We start from the raw sequence: 26,239 nt of genomic DNA, 5'->3' as shown, positions 1-26,239 counted from the left end.
ACCTGCAATATTTTTATATTTATAACAAATAAAAAATATTTCATTTTATAAAAAGTTATAAAAAGTAATAAAAATTATTTTAATAACGCAATTACAAAATATAAAAAAGCATTGTAATCATCAAAAACTTCAAATTCGAGATTAGTCAAAATCGCCACATTCACATCTTCCTGAGTTCGAATAACACATATTTTAGCATTGGGTTTTCCTGTCTATGATAACTCAAAAATGCTTTGAGATAAACGAATGGAATTTGGTATGCGATTTTTACGCCAGATTTGTAGATATCCGCCAAATTTTGAGCATAATCTGTTCTGAGAAAAGTTGTTTATCCGGCTGTTCGTATATAAATTAACAAAATGAAAGAAAAATAAATTTGGTACATTGACTTAACATCTATAGTGTCCATTATTTATAAATTTTTATAAATGTTGGACACTATAGATGTTCAATATGTAACAAATATGTATCAAATTTTGTACTAAATCCAACGAGGAGTTAATCGTCTGTCGGTCTGTAGTAAAGCGATAACTAAAAAATACAATGATTTATATATCTCCTATTTTGCTATAGGATTTGTGATTACAAGTGCAGTTTTGTGTCATTTTTTAAATTTCAATCTGTTGATGCGTCAGATATTAGGGGGGGGGGGCAATCTCATTTCAGATTTTTTTTTTTTAAATTGATTGATTTTATAGTTCGCACTGAAAACCTTAGAAATATAGACTTGAAGTCCATTAAGCCATAGATAAAATTTTTCCAGTTTCTTCCAAATAATACCTAATAATATAATGGAAACCTGAATCATTTTTAAAAATTAAGATATCAATCATTTGATGAATGGAAAATATTTGTTGAATTAAATTGCATTTTTATGGAACTGAATTAATATCTAGTAAAAAAAAGTTACTTTTCTGAAAAAAGCTCCGTTATAGAAAGAATTGTGTTATATCCTAGTTTCAATTCTGGCCATCCCACTAAAGCCATTGATAATTTCGGTTCTTCTAAGCAGGATGCTATTGAAAGCTCATAACAGCATTTTATTGCATCATCCCATTATTAAGTCGCTATCTTAAAAGAAATGTTTCTTTAAGTAGCGAGGCATGCCTGGATCGGGCTTTTTCTTTGGAGCAAGCAAATGAGCCGACCGTTTCGTCCCTTCCACTTAACAGATGTTTCGACTCACCTCAAGGTCAGAGTGGCCTTATCCCCCTCCCTTTTCCACGGGGAGGGGGGGGGGCATTCACGTTTTCTTACATAGTCATCTCAACATTCCAGCGGGCGTCAGCCGGCAAACTGCGCAAGAGAGGCACGCTTTTTCTTGGCATTCCTTTGCTGCAAGTTTTGCAATGCGATTTTTCCTCAGTCGTTGAGAGAATTCTTTTTTCTTTTTTTTAAATTCACTTATGCAAAAGAGTGTTCGAGTAATATTAACTGAGAAGAGATTCATTCGTGATTGTTTTTGTTACCTTTAATATTAATAGATCAATAAAGTAATCCATTTTTTTTAAAATTTTTTTTTAGTTTGTGAAATAAGAAGTATTCTATGTTCAGCGATTTTGAAAAGGCGGGAAAATATTTTCAAGAATCTGAAGTAGTAAAAAATAATTGAAGATTTTAGACCAGGCAGCTGCCTTAGTCCACAAAAACTAGGAAAAGACCGCAGACAGGTTAATAAAAACACTTTATTTTCCTAGTTGTCAAATAAACAAAAGTTTTAAGAAAAATACAAATTTCATGAATTATAAAATATTAGCATCTTATCAAGTGTTATTATTAATTGTATTCCAGTGTAAGTGTATTCCAGTATGTTGTTCGACATGTTTATTTAAATTTTATAACATTTATAATCGCTGAGAATCTGCTTAAATAATAGTATATATCGAGGTGGATGCCGGGTTATTTGAAACAAATACATTTTCACTAAGTTAATAAAATAAAAAATTAATCTAATATAAATAATTAACATATTTATCTTTTTATTAAATGAAGAACCTAATAATGTGTACTGTTCAGAGTCGAAACGCCTTACTATGCCGTTATAATGAGTAGGGGGTAAAAGAAACTGAATTTGTTTGGAAACCTTGGGTGTCATTTTTTCTTTTCGGTAGATTCCCATAGGAAGACTACCTATTGCAATGGTTCTCATGACAAGACTTTGGAAAAATTTCTGTAGTTCCTGACTGCTCATGGTCCCTAGACCTCAGAAACACCTTTCATTCAAAATATATATAAAGTAATATATGGGTATAACGTTTTACCCATTTATTTTGTGAACAGAATAATTAGTCTTTTTTTTTGGGGGGGGGGGTTTAGCTGGCTTGAAATATGTTAGAAATTTAAAAGCCTCGGATGAGTTTGTAAATGTCCCATCTAAGTCAAAGGGGCTGGAAATAGTGGGGGGGGGCTAAAATTTTCATTTCGCTATAACTTTCTTAATATTGGAGAGGAGAAATAAATCCAAATAGCCAAATGAGCGCCTTAATTAAGGCGAAAAACTTTTGCCATTAAATTTTTTTCGATAACTACAATAAATTAGAATTTAGTAGCTGTAAAGGGATTTTCAAACCATAATTTTGACTGCTTTTAACATAAACGATTTATGATGCCAGATAGTAACTTAGATGTAAAGGAATTTACCTTTGTCTTCCAGCTTGCAGAGAGGATTATTTTTTTTTTTAAATCTATAACATTTTACTCTGAAATTTAAGCCTTGTCTTTAGATTATATTGTACCTGACCATCTGACCACTTCATATTATTGAAAAAAAAATTCTTAAACTTCTGAACAAAATATTTTAATTGCAACATTATTTTTGCATATATATTATTCTATAAAATTTTATAGAATTTAACTGATTTTCATTTGTCAGTGTCTTCCTTTCATTCTAAATTCCAAGACTAAATTGAAGATGGATGAGTTCTTCAATTATTTTACTGGATTCTTTTAAGACTTTTTAAGTCTTAAAAGAATTAAAGACTTAAAAAGAAAATGCATGCAAGAAAGAGTTTGAAAATCGAGAGAAAAATTCTGAAGCATAAATTTATTTTTGATTTTTATCGGTTAAAATAACATTTCCCACGATCACAATCTAAAAATTTAATAATCATTTAATCTGTTTGGGAATTCATTCCAGAACACTAAGTGGCATCATTTGGAATCGTGAGATTTATTCCTCTATTTGGAAGTAAATGTAGTTCAGATCTTTTTTACCACGGGAATTTGAAGAAATCCTGTTATTTGGGAAAACTGTAGTTTTATAAGCTTTTATTAAATACTTTGGTTCAAATCTTCTTTTAAGAAAATTTCTTTATTGGAATTTAAATCATTTTTAGATATTCTTTCGTGGTATCTGTTACGGAATTTTAAAATATTATTCTAATAGTCTTAATTTTATATTTGAATTTTATTAGAAGTGAATCTTGTATTCAATTCAATCTAATCAATTCCGACTCCTTTATTTTAAACTTTATATAGATTAATCTTTTTCGCACAAAATAGGTTAAAGAAAACCACATTATTATCGCTTTGATTACATTTCCAGCTAGGCATTTCAGTTGTATATGCTTAGTAAATCACCCATGCATATCAGGATCAGCAGGTTGTTTGTCTGGATTAAAGATGTAATCTTATTTCTAATAGATTGACTTAATATTTTTCACTTAAATGCCTAAGAAATGTGTAATTGAATAAGATCTTTTTAAAATGTGTTATAGATGGCATAAAATCATTGTGGCTGCAAATAGTATTATGAATGTCAATAAGGTTTCGCATGATTTGCTTTTCAGTTGGTTGGATATAGCTTAAATTATGTAAAAACTCTGCATTAAATATATTAATCGATAATTTGAGATATTTGTTGCAATTTATATACTTATTAACTTTCTAAACTGAAATGAATGCCTCCTATATCTCATGCTCCTAATCATGCTCTTATTGCTCTAAATCGAGCATTTCCTGTGACCTATATGCTTAAAAAAAATTGAATGATATCGAAATTGATATTTTGCAGATGTCTAACGCAGTGCATTCCATTAATAAAGAAATCAAAATACTTATTTCTTAGCTAGCAATAATTTATTTTCATTTTTTGATTAACTCTCAAAAGTTCTCAAGTGTTCTAATCATTTCTATTAATGTACTTGTCTTGATTTTGATGAATCGGACATTTCTAATAGTGCACCATTTCTGAATAATATTCTGAACATACAGTGTTCGCAGAGTTTCAATTAGGATTAGCAGAGGATTGTGGTTTCAGGATTCATTTCCTCTGTAAATCGTACATGTGCATGGGTCTGTTATACTTTACTTTTAGTAATGTCAAATTTTCAATATCCAGTCTCGTTTGGCAGTTTGGGAAGCCCACCCTGTCTCAAATTTGTTGTAGTCATATGGCTATGACTCAGAATTATGAGGCTGGTCTTAAAATGGGCCTCATGCTCCTTCAAAATAGGCTCCTTTTCTAAAAAAAAAAGTTAATTGTAGTATTTTTATTCAAAAAATCAACCTATTCTTTTTGAAAAACATCAATATAAAGTGTTCTAAATATGTTCAGCAATGTTATTATATTATGAACATATCAAAGTCGTTTTTCATAAAGTTATTGCCCAATTTGTAATTAGGTGACTGGGAAATAACTGAGCTGTTCTTTGATTATTGATGTAAACCATACTTAAGGTAAGAGATGAATTCGACCTCAAGAGGTCATGTTGTATAAGGTCATGCTTACTTTTTGCTGTATAATGCTGTCATTACTAATACAATTTACGATGAACTATACAATCTTGAGATTTTTCATTGCATGAGATATTACAGTATAATTTATGAACTCCTTTTGAAAGAGTTGGTACAATTTCTCAAGTGTTTTAATAATTATCTTATCATTTTCAGAAAGCTATCCGAATCGAAAAGGAGGCATCCCCAACGTGCATGGACGTGGCTCCCTCAGCGAAGAGCCGCTCCTTCCGGCAGCACCGCCATGGTTCCCTCAAGGCCGGCACTCCAGTGCGCAGGCCGCCCAGCCCTGATAGTGCCTGTGAGCATGATTCCGAGTGGGTGAATGGGGCGGACCACAGCGATATGTCCGAGGAAGGGACCCAAAGCAGCTCTTCCTCCAAAGAGACCTCCTCGCTCCCAAGGAGGAGGGTGGGGGAACCCACTGTTGCAAAAGGTAAGGAAAAATTTCATTTATTTACCCCCCCCTCCTTGTTTTTTTCAGTTGGTACTGTGTTTTGACGCATTATAATCATGAATAACTTTTAACCTATCCTTTTCTTATAATTGTGCAATTTGCTTGGAACATGCCATTTTGATGCAATATGAGGACTATATTAGTGAAGATCATTTTATTTGGACCATGGTCAAGTGACGAAAGCGAAACCTGGACAGGTATCCCCTCCTCACCGAAATATCCGCACCAAATACCAGCCTGTATGACCCCCGACCCCTTTGGTCCAAATCCATTGCGGGTCTTTGGAGCATTGAACTTTGGGACATTTGGCACTGAAACCGTGATCATCCGCTCACGGGATCGAAATTCTGCCACCCGTTTGAGGGCCGCGATGGCTTGATGGTAAGGTCTCGGCTTCGGAACCAGCGGGTTTCAGGTTCGAGACCCGATTCCACCGAAGAACCATCGTGTGATGGGTATGATGCACGTTTAATCCATCGGGGCCAAATGTCCTCCCGCTGATGTGATGTGAAAGTTTAAAGAGGGGATGTCAGTTCATTTATCGTCCTCATCATCTGATCGCGTTTCAAAATTACGAAGTCCGCCCCAAAATTGTCCTAGTATTGCTTTACAGCGGGACGTTAATACAACTAAACTAAACTCTGCCATCAGGCCAATGAGGCTCATACTTAGATTTAAATATGATAGGATGACTTTTCGAATTGTTGTTAATGAACTTAAATTGTGTAGATAAAAAAAGTGACGAGTTTACTGTTGTTTATAATGGCTTAGGTGATTATAAAATCGAATCTTATTTTTCACCTTGTATTATGAAAAATATCATGGCACTATGTGTTGAAATTGGTGTAACTTTCCGTTCTATCAAGCTTATAGTGATTTCCTGATTGAAGCTTTGTCTAAACACCTATAATTCTTCTTGTCTATTCAAACGGATAATGTAATAGATTTTTAAGACTGATTCTTTATCGTTGTGAGTGATTTCTATAGTATTATTACAATAATCAAAGAGGATGGATCCATATTGGTGGTTTTTGAGATCTTGCTTTCATGTTATTAAATGCTCATCGTGTCCATGAAATCTAATTCTATGACATCATCAGTTTGTTAGGGGGGGGGAGTGAAAGTTAGATAAATGGACTTCCAGTTCAGTTATTATATCATTCGACTACAGCGCAGGATCAAAGTTTCGATTTCACATGATTGGTCTATATTTTAGAGTAGTCGCTTTGGGGATTCGCTGGGGATATTGGTTATATTTAATTCCATTTAAATCGTTTAGATATTCTTTCGTGTCTACAATACCAAATTGTCGGGCATAAAAGCCGTGTTATTTTAATTGTCCTGCATGTCCTCTGTTCACTGAGTACATGAACCTTCCTTTTGGAGAGGAGTCCCATGACGTCATAGTGCTTTAAAACTGTACACGTGCGGTTTATCTGTCTTTTAAATTTCGCTGTATTGTAGCTAGATTTTTTTTATTTGTAAACTAGGCAGATATTAAACAGAATCCTTCTGCTTTATCTTTCAGCAATGGAAGAAACTCAAATGACTAAATATTTTATAAAACAACAGAAACAATTAGAATTTCAAGATACCAATGTAATCTATTGTTGAAGATGCAGCAAAAAAAAAAAAAAAAAAAAAAATTGTTAAAAAATATCCAAAATTCAGGAAGAATTTGGTATCATTCAAATATTTTTTTTTTTTAATTTTGAAATGGTGTAAAATTTATATTTATGCAATAATATTTTCCTAAGCTATCACGGGAAAACACCAAAATTTTGTTTAATTTTTAATTTATAAAAATTTTTGAATGAAATTTCAAGTAAAAGAAGAAAAAAAATCGCTTCTGGATGCAGATTTTCCCTCTTTCCCCCATTTCTCAAAAGTATATATACGCCAAGCTTTATCGCTTTAGATCAAACGATCTGGGTTATAGAGCGCCAAATAACTAGTTAACAAGTAACGTCAACAAAACACTTATTATTAGTAGAGATGGGGCGTTTGTTTAATAAAAGGGGTGCAAGTGTCTTAGCATGTTTTGTCTTACTTTGTTCACTTAATTTTTTGTATCAGCATTTTACAAATAAATATAAATAAAAGTAAAATAATCATTATTGAACGGCAAGTTTTAGATTCCATCACAATGAGAAATTCTCCATCCCTTTGTTTTGATCCAGACACCGTCAAATGGATCTGAAACATGATGCTTTGCTATCATTTATTTAAGTAACAATGTTGGCGTAGTAAATTTTCTTTTGAACACTCACTGATTCATTTTTCGCAAACTTAAAATATGGCAAGCACTGAACAAAAGCTAGGACGTTTAAAAATGACCGTTATAAAAGACCTTAAAGGAAGCATAGGCAAATGCTGCTAAACATTTTTAACATAACTCTAAATCTTCAATTTCTTATCATAGTTCTAATACTTGACAAGAAATTACAGCAAAGTATTCAATCAATAAAAAAAGCAGCATCGTCCTTCCCCAATGGCAATTTTAAAAAAATATTTCAAAAGCGAGTTTTTTCCTCTCTGTTATAAATGTCAACACTAACAAAAAATGTGATCGGCGCACACACAAAACTTCGCCGTTTCGTTTCTCAATTCTTCGGGTTTCGCAACAAATATGTACCTGAAGTTAAATCAACAACTCTAGCGTAATAACGTTTACAAACTCGTCGTATGTCAGTGTGTGACGTAAATGGATGACACGCATTATTTTAGGATGCACCTGGCATACGTAAGAGAATATCTAAACTTGTATTCATAATTCAGTTTCAGGCACAAAAAAAAGTTTAGGATTGCTCAGCTTGGACGACATCACATTGTCTTTTAGTTATTGGAAGTTAATTCTAGGAAGCTTTTAATTTGGGAAGCCTTTATCAAAGATCAGCGAATGAAATGCTGCATACGTTATCGGTATAGTTTCTTTTTATTTTGAATTCAGCAGTTTTGCTTGGCTTTTATTGAAAGAAGTTTTGTTTGTAAAAAGCATGTTAATCATCAGAAAGTAGTAGTTTCTTTGGAAAATTTTTATTTTAGGTTTATTCCTTTAAAGTAAACCAATACATCATCCTATTAAATAACGTTCGAGATTTAATATTTGCGTATTATCGCCAGGGTGAAGGCTTTTATTTATTTATCTTATTATTCGAGTTTTTTTTTTTTTTTTTTTTTTTCAAAAAATAAGAGTGTAAACTATTTTTTGATTTTTAAGTATCCGTTTTTTTTTTAATTATTTTCTTTACTTCTCCTTTTTTCCCATCATCAATATAATCTCAGCTCTCAGAATGAATTATTTTATCACTATTTGAATGAAACGATTTTTCCTCGATGTTTCATATAGAAATAATGTTGTAAATATATCGCAAAATTATCACTTCTCCATTTTTTAAAACTTTTTTTTAAGCTAAATAGGACGAAAAAGCGAAAGAAAAATGTCCCTGTAATAGTGGCGTAAAGCGGGCCGGATAATAGGCAAGGCTGGCACCTGCTTGGGGCCTCAAAGCCTCCATATTTTTATTTCATTCATTTATTTATTTATTTTTGTTTTCTAGTATTTTCAAAGGAATATAACAATCGTGTGTTTAAACTTGTTGAAACAAAATCTAGATAGTCAATTGAAAATATTACTTAAATTTTGGTGCATTATTTTAACAGCATTTCTATCCAATAACCTTTTATAATACTTTTATATTATTTTGTTTTATTACTCTTAACAAGATACATTGTTTTATAATTTCAAAATATCTCATCCTATCATTGAATAGCATATAGATTATGTTAAAAATGTTCTGCCTTTTTTTTTTTTTTTTTTTTTTTTTTTACTATTTTGTTTAGAATTCTCTTCCATTTCTAATTTTGAATCTTTTTAAAGGCGCGGTACTGAAAACGCCTTTCTTGAAACTAAGCTGAAATTAAAACCAATAAAAGTATCTGATTTTTAGAAGTGCAAGAGGGGAAAAAGGATCCAGAGACTTGTAATCACAAGAGTCACTAGACATCTTAATTCGGCACTGGGTTAAGTGTGAGCATTAGGAAATAATTGTCTCTGGCATTAGTCTTGGAGGTGCCATGCAGACAAAATATTTGTATGCTTAAACTAATTTTAATGTAATAATGTGTCTTGTGTGCCATTTATATTTGTTAAGCCACTGATGACGATTAGGGGCGAAAAAATGTTATAACCAGAACGTCATTTACCCTCACTCAAATGGCCCACTCTCCTTAGGGCTGGGTTATCAAACAGGCAAAGTGGGCAATGTTAAGGTAACCTACAATATTTTTTCAAGTGTTGTCAAAGTAATGTAATCTTTATACTTTCATGTAGCTCAAAAGGATTGTACACTCGAACTCATTCAAATTAAAATCAAGTATCGATAAATTTCAGTACATTTTTCTAGCAACATTTCTGGTCATTGCTTTTTTTTATAAGTTTTTTTCTTATTATATTATTTTATTATTTAAAAAATATGTTGCTTTATTATTAATTTTAATTTTTAATTCTGTATGCAGGATGAGATATTGGAATCTTGAAAGTTATAGGCGATTGCACATTATTATTTCAGTTTGTCAAAACTTGACACTTAAAATTGTTTTTTAGAAATATTAAAATAAAACCTATAAAAAAATATCTTGTATTGGGTGGAATGGAAAGGTAATTTTACTTGCCTTGTATTTATAATACCTCAAAACACTTAGATGGCTTAATCCTACTCATGATTTCATTTTTTTCTGGCTTTTACTAATAAAATTAGCAGTAGGATTGTCTTCACGAGCCATCTCTTTACTTAGGTTGCATCCGAAACTTCTGTACCTCCCTTCTGTCCCGCTGTTTACCCTTGCTACGCCACTGAATTTAAGTTCTGGCGAAATATCGTATTGAGAAGTAATTCTTTGCTGTCTTATATTTCTTTTGTCAGCATCTCCTTCCACTTGACTTACAAATGACGGTTTCATTTTCTGACTTTCGCGACAGATTGCTCAAGCAGGAAGATCTACGACGTTGTTTTTCTTGCCGAATGTATTGAATTCTCGCACTGACAACAAGGTTGTAAAGGCGCATGGTGCTCGGCAACTTCTTTTTCGCGAAATTTACAACCTCCTAAATTGTAAACGTTTTATCTGTATTTCGAGCAGTAGTACCACAACAGCAGTCGTAGAACGCTAACTGCCTGACCTGCAAATAAGAGTTTTGATGCCAAGGTTAGCCAGTTTTCTCTTTCCTCGAGATTGAAACTCGAGGCCCATCAAGTGAAGTGAAGAAAGAAGTGAAAGAAAAAAAAAAGTAGTTTTGCTTTTCCCCCTATGTCAAACCACTTTTATTTTCCTTTTCATGTGATCGTAGAATTTAAGATGGCGGCCAAAGAGTTGACATTCTTTCAGTAGTGGTATGTCGCAATCAGTTCCTTCAATAATTATTTCAACTTTTTTTTTTCGTTCTGGAATGTGTGTATTGAACAGAAAAAAGAATTGTTTTGGCGATTGAATTTTTATAATTTAAATATTTTTTTTTTCTGACCTAAACAAATATAAAATATTTTATTTTGCATTGTTTGTTAAAAATATCTCCACAGTAGACATTTAATACTTTTTTCATAATATGTATTTCTTCTGTGTTATTCGTCTGAAAATTTATAATGCAAAAATTTCCAACTCGAAACTTAAAACGTGTTTTAGAAGTCGTTCTATCATCATATAATTTCTACTACCTTATTATTGAATATTATATTGCACTCAGATAAATATGTTATCGTCTGCAAATTGAGTTGCATATATTTGAAATTTTTAAATCCAAATACGAATAAAAGACATCATAAACAATATTTAAGATGTATTCTATAAATAAAACTGGAATTATTTATGAAGAAGTTTTTATCATTTGTTTTGACTCGTAAGCCGTTGAATAATAAACAGCGCTGGTCATTAATAGTAAAGTTTTGAACAATGACAAATGCAGTCAGGCAGTTTGCAGATTGGAAAGATATTATGAAGATATTTCTTAATTGTGACATCATTCCAGTAGTTAAATTATTTATGCATAATTATTTAAAGAATTTGTTTTGCAGAAAATACTTAATTGAGAAAAATATCTTGAAATCAGAATTATATTTTAAAAGTAAGCAGCGGACATTTAAAACTCTGGATGACGAGTGGAAGAATATTAAAGGAAAAAAAAATTAGGGATATTTTTTTTTCTTTTACAAAATAATAGCATTTGTTAATTTAAAAATAACAGCTTTTCACGTGACAATTTCATTATCACGTGAAAAGGTTAACGGAATCGTTATCTGATTTTTCTTTTTATATTGTTTTATTATTTCTTTTAAGTGAAACCAAATTAATTTAACTTAAGTAAAATTAAGTTTTTCTCTATTTCTTGCTACTAACTTTTGCTAGTAAACCTTTAAATCATTATTATTGACACGCACACACACATAAACAATGAAAACGATGAATAACAAAATGTTTGTTCTATTAGTGTTTGAAGGATCCTCAATAATTTCCTTTAATAATAGAATTTATTGTACAACGAACCCACTTTTTATTCCATCTTGTCCTTAAGAATTCAATTTTGTATATTATTCTCATGTTCGCTTTTTATTTAAGACTGCCTCAGTGGCGAAATTAGAAAATATGAGCCATTGCCACAAATGTTATGTAAAATAAAAATCATTACTTCGTCATGTTCAAATAAAAGCACTTCATTTTTATAATTGATAAAAATTCTTTTTCAACACGATTATTTGATTTTAAGGGATTTTATAAATTTGATGGTTATTTTAATTAACAATATTTTACAGTAAATATAGAATTGTTTACTTTGAGATTTCATTTTCATCAAAAGCATATCAAAATTTAATGCCGAGTCGTTTGGCACAGCATTCATTTTATTAATTAGACTTATTTTTCATTTCTGAACTACAGGAACAGTGTCTGTATACTTATGCAATCATAATACTTCATGTTGATGCCCTCCAAGACGCTGTCCCTAGAGCTTGTCCAGTCACCTTACGATTGCAACACTTAATCCTACAATGCTTAACTTTTTAATTTTTTTCTCATAAAAATATGTGTGTTGAATAGCCGTATATAATACAAGAAAATTATTAAAATTTTTTATGAAATTTAAAGGAATTTAAAATGTGCCAAATGGTTACATTATAAATTAACCAATATCTCAGTGACACAAGGCGAATTCTAACAATTCTCAATAAAAATAAGTCCCTTTTCAGCAATATATTTTTTATGGACAAAAAAAAAAAAAAATAATACAGTAGACTGCCGATTATCTGCACCTGCCGCACTAAGTTTTTTTTTTTTTTGCTTTCAAGCAAAGAAAAAAAGCTTCCAAAGCAAGAAGCAAACACAAATGACTGATTTCTTCAAAAAGGTGTAGTTTTACAGTTATGCTTTTGTAATTACGTAATACATTACAGTATTAAAACAGTACATATGTATTAATTTTTCTGTGTACCCTTGACGCCTCTCGTAAGTACAAAGCATTTTTCTGTTTTCATTAACAAAATGCATTTTAGGCTAGTTTTGAGTGATATACTAAAATATTAAGCGTTAGTTAAACATTTCCTGCTGTTTATTTTATGTTTTATTGTACATAAAACGATTTTTCAAAGTTGGAATGACTGTTTTCTCTTTTACTATACCCGTTTTTAGCTTTTTTCGGATTATCCGCGATTTTTGTTATCCGCGGCGGCCACGCCACCCGATTCCGCGGATAATCGGGAGTGTACTGTATTTTGATTGTATTTTAATGCTATAACAGCCGTCTTGTGTATTTTTACCAAGTTTCCCGTTTATCTAATTCTAATACCGCTACTATAATCAACCAGTCTTTTCTATACATTTTTATAAACAATCACTTAAAAAAGGATTTCCAAACATTCATTGTTATTCTTTGGAACAGTCATGTGAAATTTATAAATGGAAATAAAAACATGTACCCAATTAGTTATATGACGCATGTTAGGGCTAAGGATTATGTTGCTTAAAAAAAAAAAAAGTATAATTTTTCAGGATTCTCAACAAATGGTCTCTAAGCTCGAAAGTAAATAATTCAATTTTGGTTAAGATTTTGGCTGTACAAAACAGCATGATATTCCTGTCAAAATGCAATATAAATTTCAGGAAATAAAAAAATATTATTAATGTGGTATAAATAAACTATATAAATAATTTAAATTTTAATATTTAAAATAAATAATGTTGATTCAGCTAGAAATGTTATCATAAATAATCGAGACTAAAAATGGAAGATAGTAGAATTAGAAGGATACTACGAAACGTAACATTAAATTTTTGATTATGGAAATATGAGATATTTTGGGAGTCCTCAACATTTTTATTTTAGCACAAAAATGTGTCAAAAAAAAGTCTTGGTTTCCTAATGATGTTTTGGATATTATGTAGATATGTTGTTTGCGATGCCATTGTTGATTATCGTTAAATTTTTGTAATGAACTGTTGTGAAACGTTTGTTCTAGGCCCTGCTGGCCAAGACAGTGACGTGGATTCGGGAATCGTGACGTGCAGGAAACCCGGAGAGCGAATAGGATCCACTTCGTCAGCTGACACGGATAGCAGTCAAGAATCGAGGAGGAGGATAGAGTAAGTGGTTTTTTTAAATTCTTTAATTTTATTTGTATCAAAGATAAAACTTAATGCTTTTCGTACCATCGTATTCGTTCTGTACATAATTGAAACACTGATTAACATAAATTATGAAATTCCTTCAAAATAGCGTAAAAAAATTCAATATATTAAAAATAACATTCCATAGTTTTCACTTTAATTCTTTAAGTAGATTTTTGTAGGCTGAAATACGAGATGCTAAAGGGAAGAATATATCATTATCCGTTAAATAAATTTAAAAAAAAGCCCTTCAGAATAAAGAAATGCTAATTTTAAACAAGTGGGAGTGGTCACTCCAAAACTTTCTCGCATAATCTCTATTAAAGGTGCTATTCCAGAGAACGCCATGCATGGCACTAGTGTACAATAGTTGCGAACCATTAACTTTTGGCGTGAATGTAGCCTTTTTTTGTGAATTTATCGTGTCATCTTTGGCGAGTTATTTGGCGATTAATTCTGGCATGCTTGAATAGTATCCGAAAATCGAATGAGTAGTTTAGAACCGTTTATCCCTGCCGATTGAAACAAAAATTTAACACAGAACTACAATTGCAGTCACAAAACTCTATGCCAAATTTGATATATTTAAGTCTTTGCGTTTTGAAGTTATTGTGTTTACATGCTTTTAAAAGTACAGACCGACGGACTGTCAGCCCCTTGTTGTATTTGAATCAAAATTTGAAAGATGTTTAAACTGTAGATGTCAATTCTTTGTATAGAATTTTATCTGTCTAGCTCTCTTCGTTTTGTATTTATCGTGTTAAATTGTATTCGAACAGCCGGACAGACAGACTTCCTCTGAGCGGATTTTCCATAAAATTTGAAACAAATCTACAAATTTGGTATAAAGACTAAATTTCATTCATCTAGATCAAAGCATTTTTGAATTATCTTTGTCACAGATGGATGACATTTTCCAGAACTGTGATTTTTGAATTCAAGGAGTTCTAAAACGTGGGGGGTTCGTCAGTCTCGCGTTCGAATTTTTTGGCGATTACTATACTTTCTCTATGATACTTATATTAGGAAGTGAAAATTATGAAAAAGCAGAAAGAAATAAACACGCATGAGTATAATTTATTATTTTCTGCTGGAAGATTTATATTTGTTTCAATATGTACATAATAAATGTCTTTCATGAAATGTTGGGCCGCGGTGGCCTGGAAAGGTCTCGATTTCGGAACTAGAGGGTTTCAGGTTCGAGACCCGATTTCACCGAAGAACCGTCGTATAAGCGGGTCTGGTGAACCTTAAACGCCCGGGCCAAACGTTTTCCCGCTGGTGTGGTGTGGTGTGGTGTGGTCTGGAGAGGGAGTGCCAGTTCAGGTGTCGTCCTCGTCATCTGACCTCGGTTCAAAAATAGTCCTTCCCAAAATAGTCCTAGCGTTAACACTTGACGTTAATATAACTACACTAAATTCATGAAATCTTTTAGATGCTTACTTGAATAATTGTGAGCCCCCCCCCCCATTTTAATGTGAACTATTTACTGTCAAGGTTAAAAAAACAGGAAAAACTAGACATTGTAGTCAAATTCAGTACGAATTCGAAACACCTTTATTATTCCATCGCAAAGTATCGAGAGTGAGGTATATTTCATTGCATACTTGAAGATAGATATTGTAAATAGCTGTTAAAGGAAATTTGTTTGTCTATCTGTCCAAGTGTAAGAGAACTCGATCACTGCAAAACACTGAAAATTTATAAAAGAGAAATAGAGATACTAAATTTGGTATGCAGATTTTGAATTTAACGTAAAGATAAATGCAGAATCCAATTTCTCGAAGTTTTAACCAAATCCATCAAATGGATAACCAATTGTCGCCCTGTATTTGCATATAGGGACGATAATTAACAAACGCAACGGTTTAGAAAATGCAAAAATTGAACTTCTGTATCAGATCTTGGTTTCAGTCGGTCAAACAAATATGCCAAAAATGCACATTCTTATCTTTTTTTAAAAACTATATTGCAAAACACAAAATGATTATCTGTAAGACTATAAAATTAGAATCTGAGCGCTCATCGTGTTCACAAGATGTGCAGCGTTCACACCCGTAGGAATTCTTATATTTTGCATTCTTAGTGTATTTATCGGTACCCTATATTTCTAATTAAGTTCCACGTTTGTTTTCTGTATAGGCTTTAAATGCATAGCCAATTTAAGAAACAAAAACGCCCAAATATAAAATATATAAATAGTGCTGCCTCATTTCGACACCAAAATGGATCACCAAACGAAGAACTGGACGAAATTTGATAGTAGCGTAACCTGTCAGGTCTAATAAAATAAATTAGTTTAGTATCCTTGAACTTTTAATCGAAATTCATTCTGATGAAAACTAAAAATTTCGTACCTTTTTTGTCACTTGGAATCACATGTTTACTATTTACTGTGTATTTACTATTGCCAGTTCAATTTTTTTTTTTTTTTTTTTTTTGCTGCGAATATTTATGTAACTGTAGTAGTGTAATGACCTTGGCATCAAGTGGACTGCGAAAGCCGATGCTTACTAATTATCACTTCTGACATATTGAGCGCCTAGTGTCTCCAAAACCACACCTTACAGCCAATTAATTCGCCTGATTTAGAGCATGTACGTGTGATGTTTTGTTTTGAAAATTAGATCAATGTCAAATGAAAAGTGATCGGTATGAAGTCTTTCTGTTTTATTCCAAAGTCACGCAATGCTTGCTTTTCAAAGCAGAATTTTGACACTCAATAAATATTTGCGAGCAAATAATTTAAAAGGAAAGGAATTGGCCTACTAACCCCATGGCGGTCTGCTTTTTCCGTATGAATTTGGATATTTTAAAATTTTTGCGTGCTTTCAGCGAGCAGTTTTCATTCATCTTATTGGTAGCATTAATGTAATTATGTCAATCACTTTGAAATGTGCATCTTATCATAACCAAAGAGAGTGTTATGTTTGCATATTGGTAAAATGAATTGCGAAAAAAAAATTATCAAGTTGTTGAAGTTGTGTTGCCATCAAAATTTTATTTTGTGGTGTCTGTTTAAAATGGAGGGCCGCCGTGGAATTAGGCGACCATTGATGATGTATCTAATAGTCGTAGATTTTTATGAGTTAAAAATCGACTAAATCTGTATAGTAATTGGGGAGAGACGACACCGACAAAATATTTTGTCAGAGGTTAATGTACAGATTGATTCATAAAGAAGTATTCAGTTTCATTGTTCTATAAATCAAGAATAATGGAAGATATTTTTTGTTACATGTAACAGATCCATATGTTTTTTGTTTTTTTGTTAGACAATCGGGGATGTTCTATGTTTAATCCCTTAGAAAAGGCCATACACTTTTAGAACAAATTTACCTTAGGGGAATCTCGCATATATTGCACTGTGAACACCTTGCGATTCGCTAAGGCGGTTAACGTCTTTGACCGTTACTGTTTTATAGCATCTAAAAAGTGTGTACTTTTTTTATGAACCACTCATATGATGACGTGTTTATTGTCTTTGAAATTTCTCTCCAAAATGGAGATTATTGGGGGGTTGGGAGGAAGAAAGACTACATCTAGATGGCAGATTATATATATAGAGAGAGATCATAAAATAAAAGATTAGGAAATCGGTATGTTGGTTAGGACTGGGAAACATTGTGCTGGGTTTTTTCCCAAACCATAGAAAATGTGCAGTGATGTAGGTTCTTGCTATTTCTTTCGAAAACTGTTGTTCAAGTTATTTTGCAGTTTTATATTGTTGTATTTCTCAAAAATGAAGGGTATTGGGGAGGGGAAGAGCAGTCGACCTCTCATTATATATCTAAATGTCAATAACCATCTTTCAAAATCGAACCTATGGTTAGTGTTAAGGGAGTAATTTTTTGGTTTTTCATATAGTTTAAATATAGATGGCCATCAAATAGAATAGAATAACGGTACTAATTCATATTGACATACGATACTCTGCTATAATTTTAGTTTAGAAAGCGTTTCGCATCTTGAAAAAAATTGACATTTAAACATAGCGCAAAGCAGTCTGCTGTAAAATGATAAATGAAATGCGCATTTGCATTTATTGACTTTGGTGCCGCATGAATTGTCTGCTTGGTGAAGTGGTTTTTGTCTGCTCAAAGAAAAGAGTTAAACATTAATTAAAATGCATGCATGTTTAAAATTGTAAAATTCTTATAAGAATAAAAAAAATAGTTTGTTTTCCGTCCCATCTTTTACTAATACGAATTTGCTGTATTGCTCATACTCATCAGCAGTTTTTGGCTTTCTAGTGCAAAATTCTGTATTGGATTTTTTTTTTTTTTTTTTTTTTTTTTTTACGGAATGCAGCTTCGTCTTTTTGCACTTTTTATATTCATCTTAGACTTCTTAAACTTCGTTTATTTTTTATAAAAAGCATGTTTTTATATGGCACTGCATTGAATATAGTGATTTGCCTGGACATTCGCATTCCATGAAGTGGTTATGAAACATTGATTATGCAGGTTTAATTTAATTAACATTCCAATGGGTAGCAATACTAAACTTATTTTATTACGGATCTCGCATTTCTGAAGTGCTGTCAAATAATAACAACGGCACCTGATATGGCAATCACTTTCCAAATTTCTACTATATCCCTGGGAGAACGACCTGGCCCACCTTCACGTCATTTAGTACAATTTGGTTTCAAACATTGTTAACTTCCAGCTTCGAAGCCGAGACCTTACCACTTATCATTAGGTTAGAGAATAGCAGATACTAAGAGAGATTCTATTAATGATCCGGATCCTAGAACTCGGATCCTGATCTGATTCCGAATCTAAAATTTGATTCTATTATAATGATAGGGCCAATGCACGTTAGCTCTACTATTAATAAACTACTCCTTTCATGTCTCAAATATCATAAAGTTGATAAGATGTTGTGGTTATTGAGTTGTCAAGGATCGAATTCGTACCGCGTAACATAACCACTAGGCAAAAATGCTCACTCGTGTCCGGAGGTTGTTAACTGGCTTATGAAGCTACCTCCACAATATCAAAGTTTAAGAGAATGAGTTACATGTTAAATTTCAATCATTAGTCCACAGTTCGAAACTATGTCTAAATATGTACTCGCGCATTTTCAAAATGAATCATCGATCTTAACAAATCAAATAAAAATATTCTTTGCGAATTAGATGAACACTAAATATAGAAAAACAAAGTGTAATTTGACAAGCAGGGGGAAAATGCAGTATAATGGTTAGCAATATCACTTCTTGCTTCTCATTAATTGTAATTATGTTTTTCTGTGGAATCATGTTTTGGAATTTTGATTTGTTTAACTGCTTTTTAAAAATGGTCGAATTTGATTAAAATATTAGGTAGAAATTCAAATATTTTATATTTAAAAAGAAAATATATACAAATGTTATTTTCCAAAGTATATTCTATTAATGCACGATATTTCTAAAGAATTTTGTTTAAAATTTTAATGAATTAGAAATATAAATCTGATAATCATTTCGGGAATATGCACATTTTATGATATTTGTTTAAAAATAACTTTTTAAGAAGCATTATTTTGAAATCAAAATATGTTGATAATATTTGATTGATTTTATTTTAGAAACCACTTGTAGAGAAAGCGAAAAATGCTAAGCAAAAGGAAATATTTAGCATTTAAATATTCTTCTCGGAAACATTTTGTTACTTTAGAAGATTCTAGAACTTCTTCAAAATAAAAACTAAGAAATTTCCATCACGTATAATTTAAACAAAAACATTGGCATCTCTCTCATCCTCAAGGTCACCGTCGCTATTTCAAAGCCTTTTCAATACTTTCGGCACTCTTACCTAACACGCTTACGAAATTAATGAACTGAGATTTTTCGAATAAAAAGCAAAAACAAGAGAAAAATGCAACCCTCTCCTGATAATCAAACAAATTTTCTCTTTCAAAAGAACAATCGCTTACTGCTAGTTCTGCCTTGCGTGCGGATTATTTTTTTAACTTTTTAATTGTCTAGCATCAAGTCGGGGGGGGGGGGTTGGCTTGCTTTCTTTTTTGTTTTGTTTCCCATAACATTATATCCCATGTTCACCGAACAATGCCTTTTAGAACCATTTGTCATTCGCTAGACCTTGATCGTAAAGAATCCACCCGATAGGTATTATTATCGATAGCGCGCTAAAAGTCGCCAAATCGCGGCGATGGATTGATTGTTTTTCATAACCAACTGGCAGGATTATTCATATCTCAGCCAGTGAGTGCATAGTAAACAAATTCGTGACAAGCAATTGCTGGACGTCGAATGAGTTTTTAGGATTTTCTTCATGAAATAGTAAAAGGTAAGGTGGTTATTTCTTTTGTATTTTCTGCGACGATTCGGACATTTTGCTGTTCAGGCAATGTATAATATAAAATATACTATTAACCCTTTGCCCTCAAAGCCGTTTTCGCGCAGACGAACCAGCAACAAGACGTTTTGCAGCGCTATTAGTGTTTCCTACCTCTAGCTTAAAATGGTTACAATTTAGTGCATAAAATTTTTTTATTCACATACTTTATTAATCTTTAAACTTACACGCGATATTTCAAATGTTCAGTTTTTTTTAAAGGAACAATAGTTATTGCTGCGGATCGAATTTCTACACGAAGTGGGGAGCAAGAATCATTTCTCGAATTGCGACATTAAATCGTGAGTCATCTTTCGGGGGCAAAGGTTAATAAAATAGTCACTTCAGTTTTATACTTACTGATATATTTTAGCTTAATTTTTTCTTTATTTTAGTAACTTTGTGAAAGGTATTTGTTTATTCAGAATCATGACTGCGCATTATCCACATCTGAACGATTCATTTTAGTACTACCGATTGTATCTTGCTAAGGGGTGGTTGATAGAAAAATGGTACGGGGTTATTATGCTTTCTAATTCCGCGAATAATTTACGTCTATCCTATTGCTAAATGTAAACATCTTCTTTCATCTTTCTTCTTGTCCCTTTCTTGACGAAATAAACGCCTTCTAGCGCATGCGCGAAAGCGCGGACAGTTCCTGAATCCAAGAATGAAACAGTACGCAGTGGTATTTAAGCAGACTCTTAGTGTTTATAAATAGGAAGAGAATGTAATGAAAGATATAATAACTGACCAATTATATTTGATAAAATATTAATATTATCCTAATATTTAAATTTCAGAGAATTAGTACTATTTTTTACAAATCTATTTGGTTAATAGAATAGTACTTTTTAATAAACCTGCATGCACCCCCCCCCCCCTCCCTCCCTGTGGTACCACTACTTAATCATAACGAAAACTACTCTACCGCTGGGTATTTAAATTTTAGTTTTGTTAATAACTCACATTTTAAGTGAGAAATATCGTGGCAATTTAAGATTTTTTTGTTCTATGCTATATCAATCATTTAGCATTTTTTCTTATTCTCTTCTTGCTCGATTTCAATCGACTTCTTTGCATTTTTTCTTTGCTCAGTACCACTTTAAGTTATTTATGTTGACTGATCAAAATATATGGAGAATGATTATTAGTATTGCACTGCTCTAAAATATTTTCGATTCAGACGAAATCTCATATGAAATGTATATAGCAATATTTGCATCTCTGGACATATAGCTAATTATATGCCAAATCGATATTCATATAAAATGTTTATATAAACCGCATCCTTCTTTGGATGCTAATAGAAAGATGTAGAAATACACTTCGAAACAACTCTTTGGGACATAATATGAAAACATTTTTACGGAGTGTCTACAACTTGGAAGATTGTGCAATGTCCTTCTCGTATTTCTATCGATTGTGACCTACATTTGTGTCAGATCGCCATACTGTAATCCTGTCACGAATTAGGTACAGCTGATGTGCTGAACTTGAGCAAGAGCGCGAAAACACAGTTCTGTCGGAAACGCCAAACAGCAGAGGATGCGACTTTTACGTTGAGCAAGAAGACACGTTTCTGCGCCACCAGCCGTGCCTTGTGCAAACATAGACTATAATCTACGTTCCAAGAATACCGTTTATGTGTGAAACGGGTCCGTATTGTTGCCATAATGCAGTGGAGAATTTTTCGTAATATTCTTTTCCGATATCGGTCACGTTTGTTTCTCGGTTTCATCACTCGTTTGCTAACTTTAATTGATTGATCCTGTTGTCAGATTTTGCAACAAGTTGCTGGAACTGTGTGTATCGCTGACATTTACAGAGTAATTTATATTATTTTCAATTATTAATCGGTTATAACTAATACTAACCGCTGTTATTATTGATAATAACAGATTAGACATATTGATTCTGAATAATATAACTCGACTTTCAGAAAACTTGGAATGACTTGCAAATTTCATTTTTTTTATCATGTGAGAACATTATTTTTTTAAGTCATATGGTATCAATCCCACACAAATCCGATTGAAACACATGAATTAGTTGAATTAGTTTACTGCATATTATCCCTTTGGACCCCTTTTTAACATATATGTCCCGCTGATATTTTTAAATCACCCAAAGGGATAAGTAAGTGGGGAATTTATCGAAGTGCATGTCCTAATGGTTTTTTGCGATTACATTCATATGTTAGTGAAATTTTTTTTCTTATCCTCTGTATTTTAAATCATCGCTTTAACCCCAAAGGGACGCATATGTCCCATTTAAAAAGATTACTGAGACACGTATGTCTCACCTCCAAAACTGCACCTATAGTTAAATTTTATTTTTGTTTTAGCAGAATATAGCTATTTATACTTTATTTGACCCATTAGAGCTCTAAATTATCTTAATTTTGGAGAAGAAAAAAATTGATATTGAAAGTGTGTAGATTATGAAATAAAAACGGATGTGAAAATCCTACAACTGAGTTAATGATTGGTAAAAACACTCAATTGAATATTTTGATGGATGACTCCATAACATTTAAAAAAGATTGTGTATCAAATTAATTTTAAAATATTATTAAAGTTAAATGAAAACTATAAAGATATGAAATTGATATCAATAAAAAGGTAATTTTTTTTAAATTTTAAGACAGTACAAAGACTATTTGTTGGAAGATGATTGTTTTGGAAGATATAAATATCAATTTCCGTAGGGAAGTCATAACGATTACCACTAGGCTTAAGATTAATGTACAAAAGCAAATGCTCCAAATTGAAATATTTGGAGCATTTCTCGCCAAATGTAATCGTAACAAATTTTATTGCTATCTCTAAAAGCCTTTTTTTGTTACCTCTGGTATCCACTCAGGATGTCAATCCTTAGACGAATTTTTGGAGATTGGCACATATTTGATATGCTGTCTAGACAGGAGAATCGAGTACATACATGTACTCGAGACCTTTGGAGATATGGTCACAGTACATGGGAGACATTCGCGTCACGATGTAACATTTAGTTGGCGATGACGCCAAATGTGACAATCTTCTTTATCATTTTCTAATAACTTCAAAAGCGATAAATCGCCAATTTTCTGCTTTGCATATTGAGGCTTCATAAACCCCGAACTAAAGCAACATCATGTTTTCATATGATAAAAATAATTATTATTATCGCTACCAAACTAACTTAAATTATCGAAAGAATGATGAAGTATGAAAATCTTAATTTTATTCCATCATCATTTTGTCTATAATCATATTTTGATGAACGTTTTGTGAATTCAACTCAAAAAGATCAATGTCAGTTGTGTGATTTGAAATAAAATACATTACTTACATAGCAGATACATATTTTGGTACTTGTCCGTTAACCGGGCGCAAATGTTGCCAATTGTGAACCAAACGCGAATTTGGAGTAAGAAATTTGGCGGAATACTACATTATTTGACGATTTTTCGCTTGCGCCCGGCTAACGGATTGTGAACCAAACGCGAATTTGGCGTAAGAAATTTGGTGGAATTCTACATTATTTGGCGACTTTTCATTTGCTCCCGGCTAACGGAAAAGTATCCATACTTTTATATCCATCTATTTTCAGGAGGAAAAAGCTTAATCGTTTAGGCGTTTTCTAGTATAGGCCTCTTACTAAGGAAATTGGCTAAATAATCAGTTTTTAATAAACATGTGTTTAAACGTGTAGAACAGTAGTAAATATGTTGCTATTGGCGATAAGCGAGGATCGAACTCGCAACCTTATGGTTCGTAGCCGAGTAACATGACCACAAGACAAAAGAAATTTCTCATGTCTCGTTGCTGTTATCTGGCTTATAAAGCGTCACCACAAATATTCTTATTAAAAATATCCGTTTGTATGTCTATATTGAAAGTTACGGCTTTAAAATGCTGTAAAACAAGTATCACTCTTCAGAATTATTTGAAATTTGATTTGGATGTATTTGAAGAATTGAGATTTTGTTTAGGAAAGTCAAAATAAAGTCTTCAAAATCTTACATATAGTTAGCTCTATAAGGATTGTTATATAAAATGCCCACCAAAGAAAAATTATTTGCGAAATTGATTGATTGAATGTGGGGGTTAAGGGATTTTTTTAGCAACAAAGGCTGTCATCCCAGCGTTCAACAATATCTACTGTTAATAAATGTCAAGTGATGAAGGAAAATATGGAGAGACAGCGGAAGAAATGTCTTATACGCGAGTTCGCAAATTGTACAGACTAAGTCTATGGCAAAGGACACCGACGTGCTCTGATTGGTTTAAGCCTTGGCATCTTTTTGGCAGTGTTTTGCCAAAAAGATGCCATATCGAAATATATTTTTTTAAAAAATATATAACATTTGTGAATGTATCTGGCCTCCTTTTTTTTACGGTTTACATGTAATATTAATCTGGAATCAGCAGAAAAGATCAAATCCTGAACCTAAATTCAGGAAATATAAAAATTACAATTTATTAAAAATATTTTTTGTGTTTGTTTCTTCTTAATATTATTTTGATACAACTAAAAAGATTATCTACGTAAACGCATATTCCGTTAAAGCTTACATATTTATACGTTTTGGACATTAAGTAATCATCTCCCTATATATAGTTGATGGGAAAGTAACAAACGTTCAGCAACAAGTTTCAATGACTGCATAAATTATCTAATAAAGGCACGAAAATCATAGAAAAATAAGAATTATTTAATTGCTGCATCATATGTTGAATAATTACTTTCATTTAATTTTTATACTTCTGTGTATAAACAACATTAGTTACTTGTATTACAAGTATTATTAGTAATATTTATTATTATTATTAATTAGTATGAGTAGTATTACTTGTAATATTTAGAGAAAACAATTATATTAATAAAAATTAGATCGTGTTGATATTCACTCGTATCTTCCATAAAACTAATGAAAGGTACAAGGTTTGAGCCAAATAAACAAAAACTGCACTATTGTGAGTGCAAAACATTGCCAAAAAGATGCCAAGGCTTAAACCAATCAGAGCACGTCGGTGTCCTTTGCCATAGACTTAGTCTGTACAATTTGCGAATTCGCGTCTTATACTATCTCCCAAACACGGAACTGTTGCCAATTAAAAGGAAACAAAAGTTTGCTGGACAAAAGTAATTGTTATAAAAAACAGCAGTACATGTGAATAACGACGTTCTTGGTGGCATCATAAGAAGAAAATCATTGAAAAGAATATTTACGACTTTCCCTAGAAACGTTCAGTATGCTGTACGCCAATTTATAGCAATGCTTTTATTTTCTCTTTTTCTTAAGGAAATCGCATAACTTTAGGAATATTCAGATTAAATTTCAGGTCTAACGAATGTCTCATAACTTACAACGATTAATTAAACTTTAAAGTTTAAAGTCCATAATTAAAGTTAATTTCATTAAATTTAATTAAAATTAAAGTTAATGAAAAGAATGAAAGTTAAATTTAATTTCATTTACTTATAAAAAGAAATAATGCATACCATCTATAATATTCTAATGGGTGTCCCAAAATTAACGCAAGATTTGAATTTGCTACCATTCGTACTGTAAAGTGTTGGCAACACTACTAAAAAAACTATCTGTCAACTGGATAATTTAAGGTTAGTAAAACTGAAGTTTTTAACGATAGAACATCGTATTTTCATTGTTGAACAATATTTCAAAAATAATGAAAACCTGGCGACCACAGTACGAAAATTTGAGAATTGGCCCCCTACATCGAGATGGCCCCCTCATTGGATTTCTTTTTACTGGATTATTTGAAATCAAAGGACTATACCAACAAGTCTACAAGCACGCGTGCATTGAAGGAAGAAATTGAACGCTGCATCTACGAAATTCAGCCACATTTATGCAAAATGGGCATGGAACATTTCGACAAAACAGTACATATGTACTAGCAAGGCCGTGAAATCCATTTGCCCTATGTGTTATTCCATACATAAAACCCTATCCTGTGTACTTTGAGTCAATAAAAATATAACAATTTAAAGAAAAAAACTTTTTTTTATGTAATTCAAATCTTGTGTTAACACGTTGTTC

At 32.0% G+C, this 26,239-nt stretch overlaps 1 protein-coding gene across 1 annotated transcript in view; it reads left to right on the top strand.

Annotated features, from left to right (window-relative positions):
• LOC129965538 (uncharacterized) overlaps nt 1-26,239 on the top strand; it is a 130,014-nt gene that overhangs the window by 70,319 nt on the left and 33,456 nt on the right. The window contains exons 2-3 of the mRNA XM_056079512.1: nt 4,891-5,170; nt 13,696-13,819. Of these exons, the coding sequence (XP_055935487.1) occupies nt 4,930-5,170; nt 13,696-13,819 (365 nt within the window). The 5' untranslated portion in view covers nt 4,891-4,929. The remainder of the gene's footprint in view (nt 1-4,890; nt 5,171-13,695; nt 13,820-26,239) is intronic.

This window comes from Argiope bruennichi, chromosome 4 (genome assembly GCF_947563725.1).
Source record: "Argiope bruennichi chromosome 4, qqArgBrue1.1, whole genome shotgun sequence".
Taxonomy (NCBI): Eukaryota; Metazoa; Arthropoda; class Arachnida; order Araneae; family Araneidae; genus Argiope; species Argiope bruennichi.
Note: the sequence above shows the minus strand (reverse complement) of the source record. Positions and strands in the feature narration are given on the sequence as shown.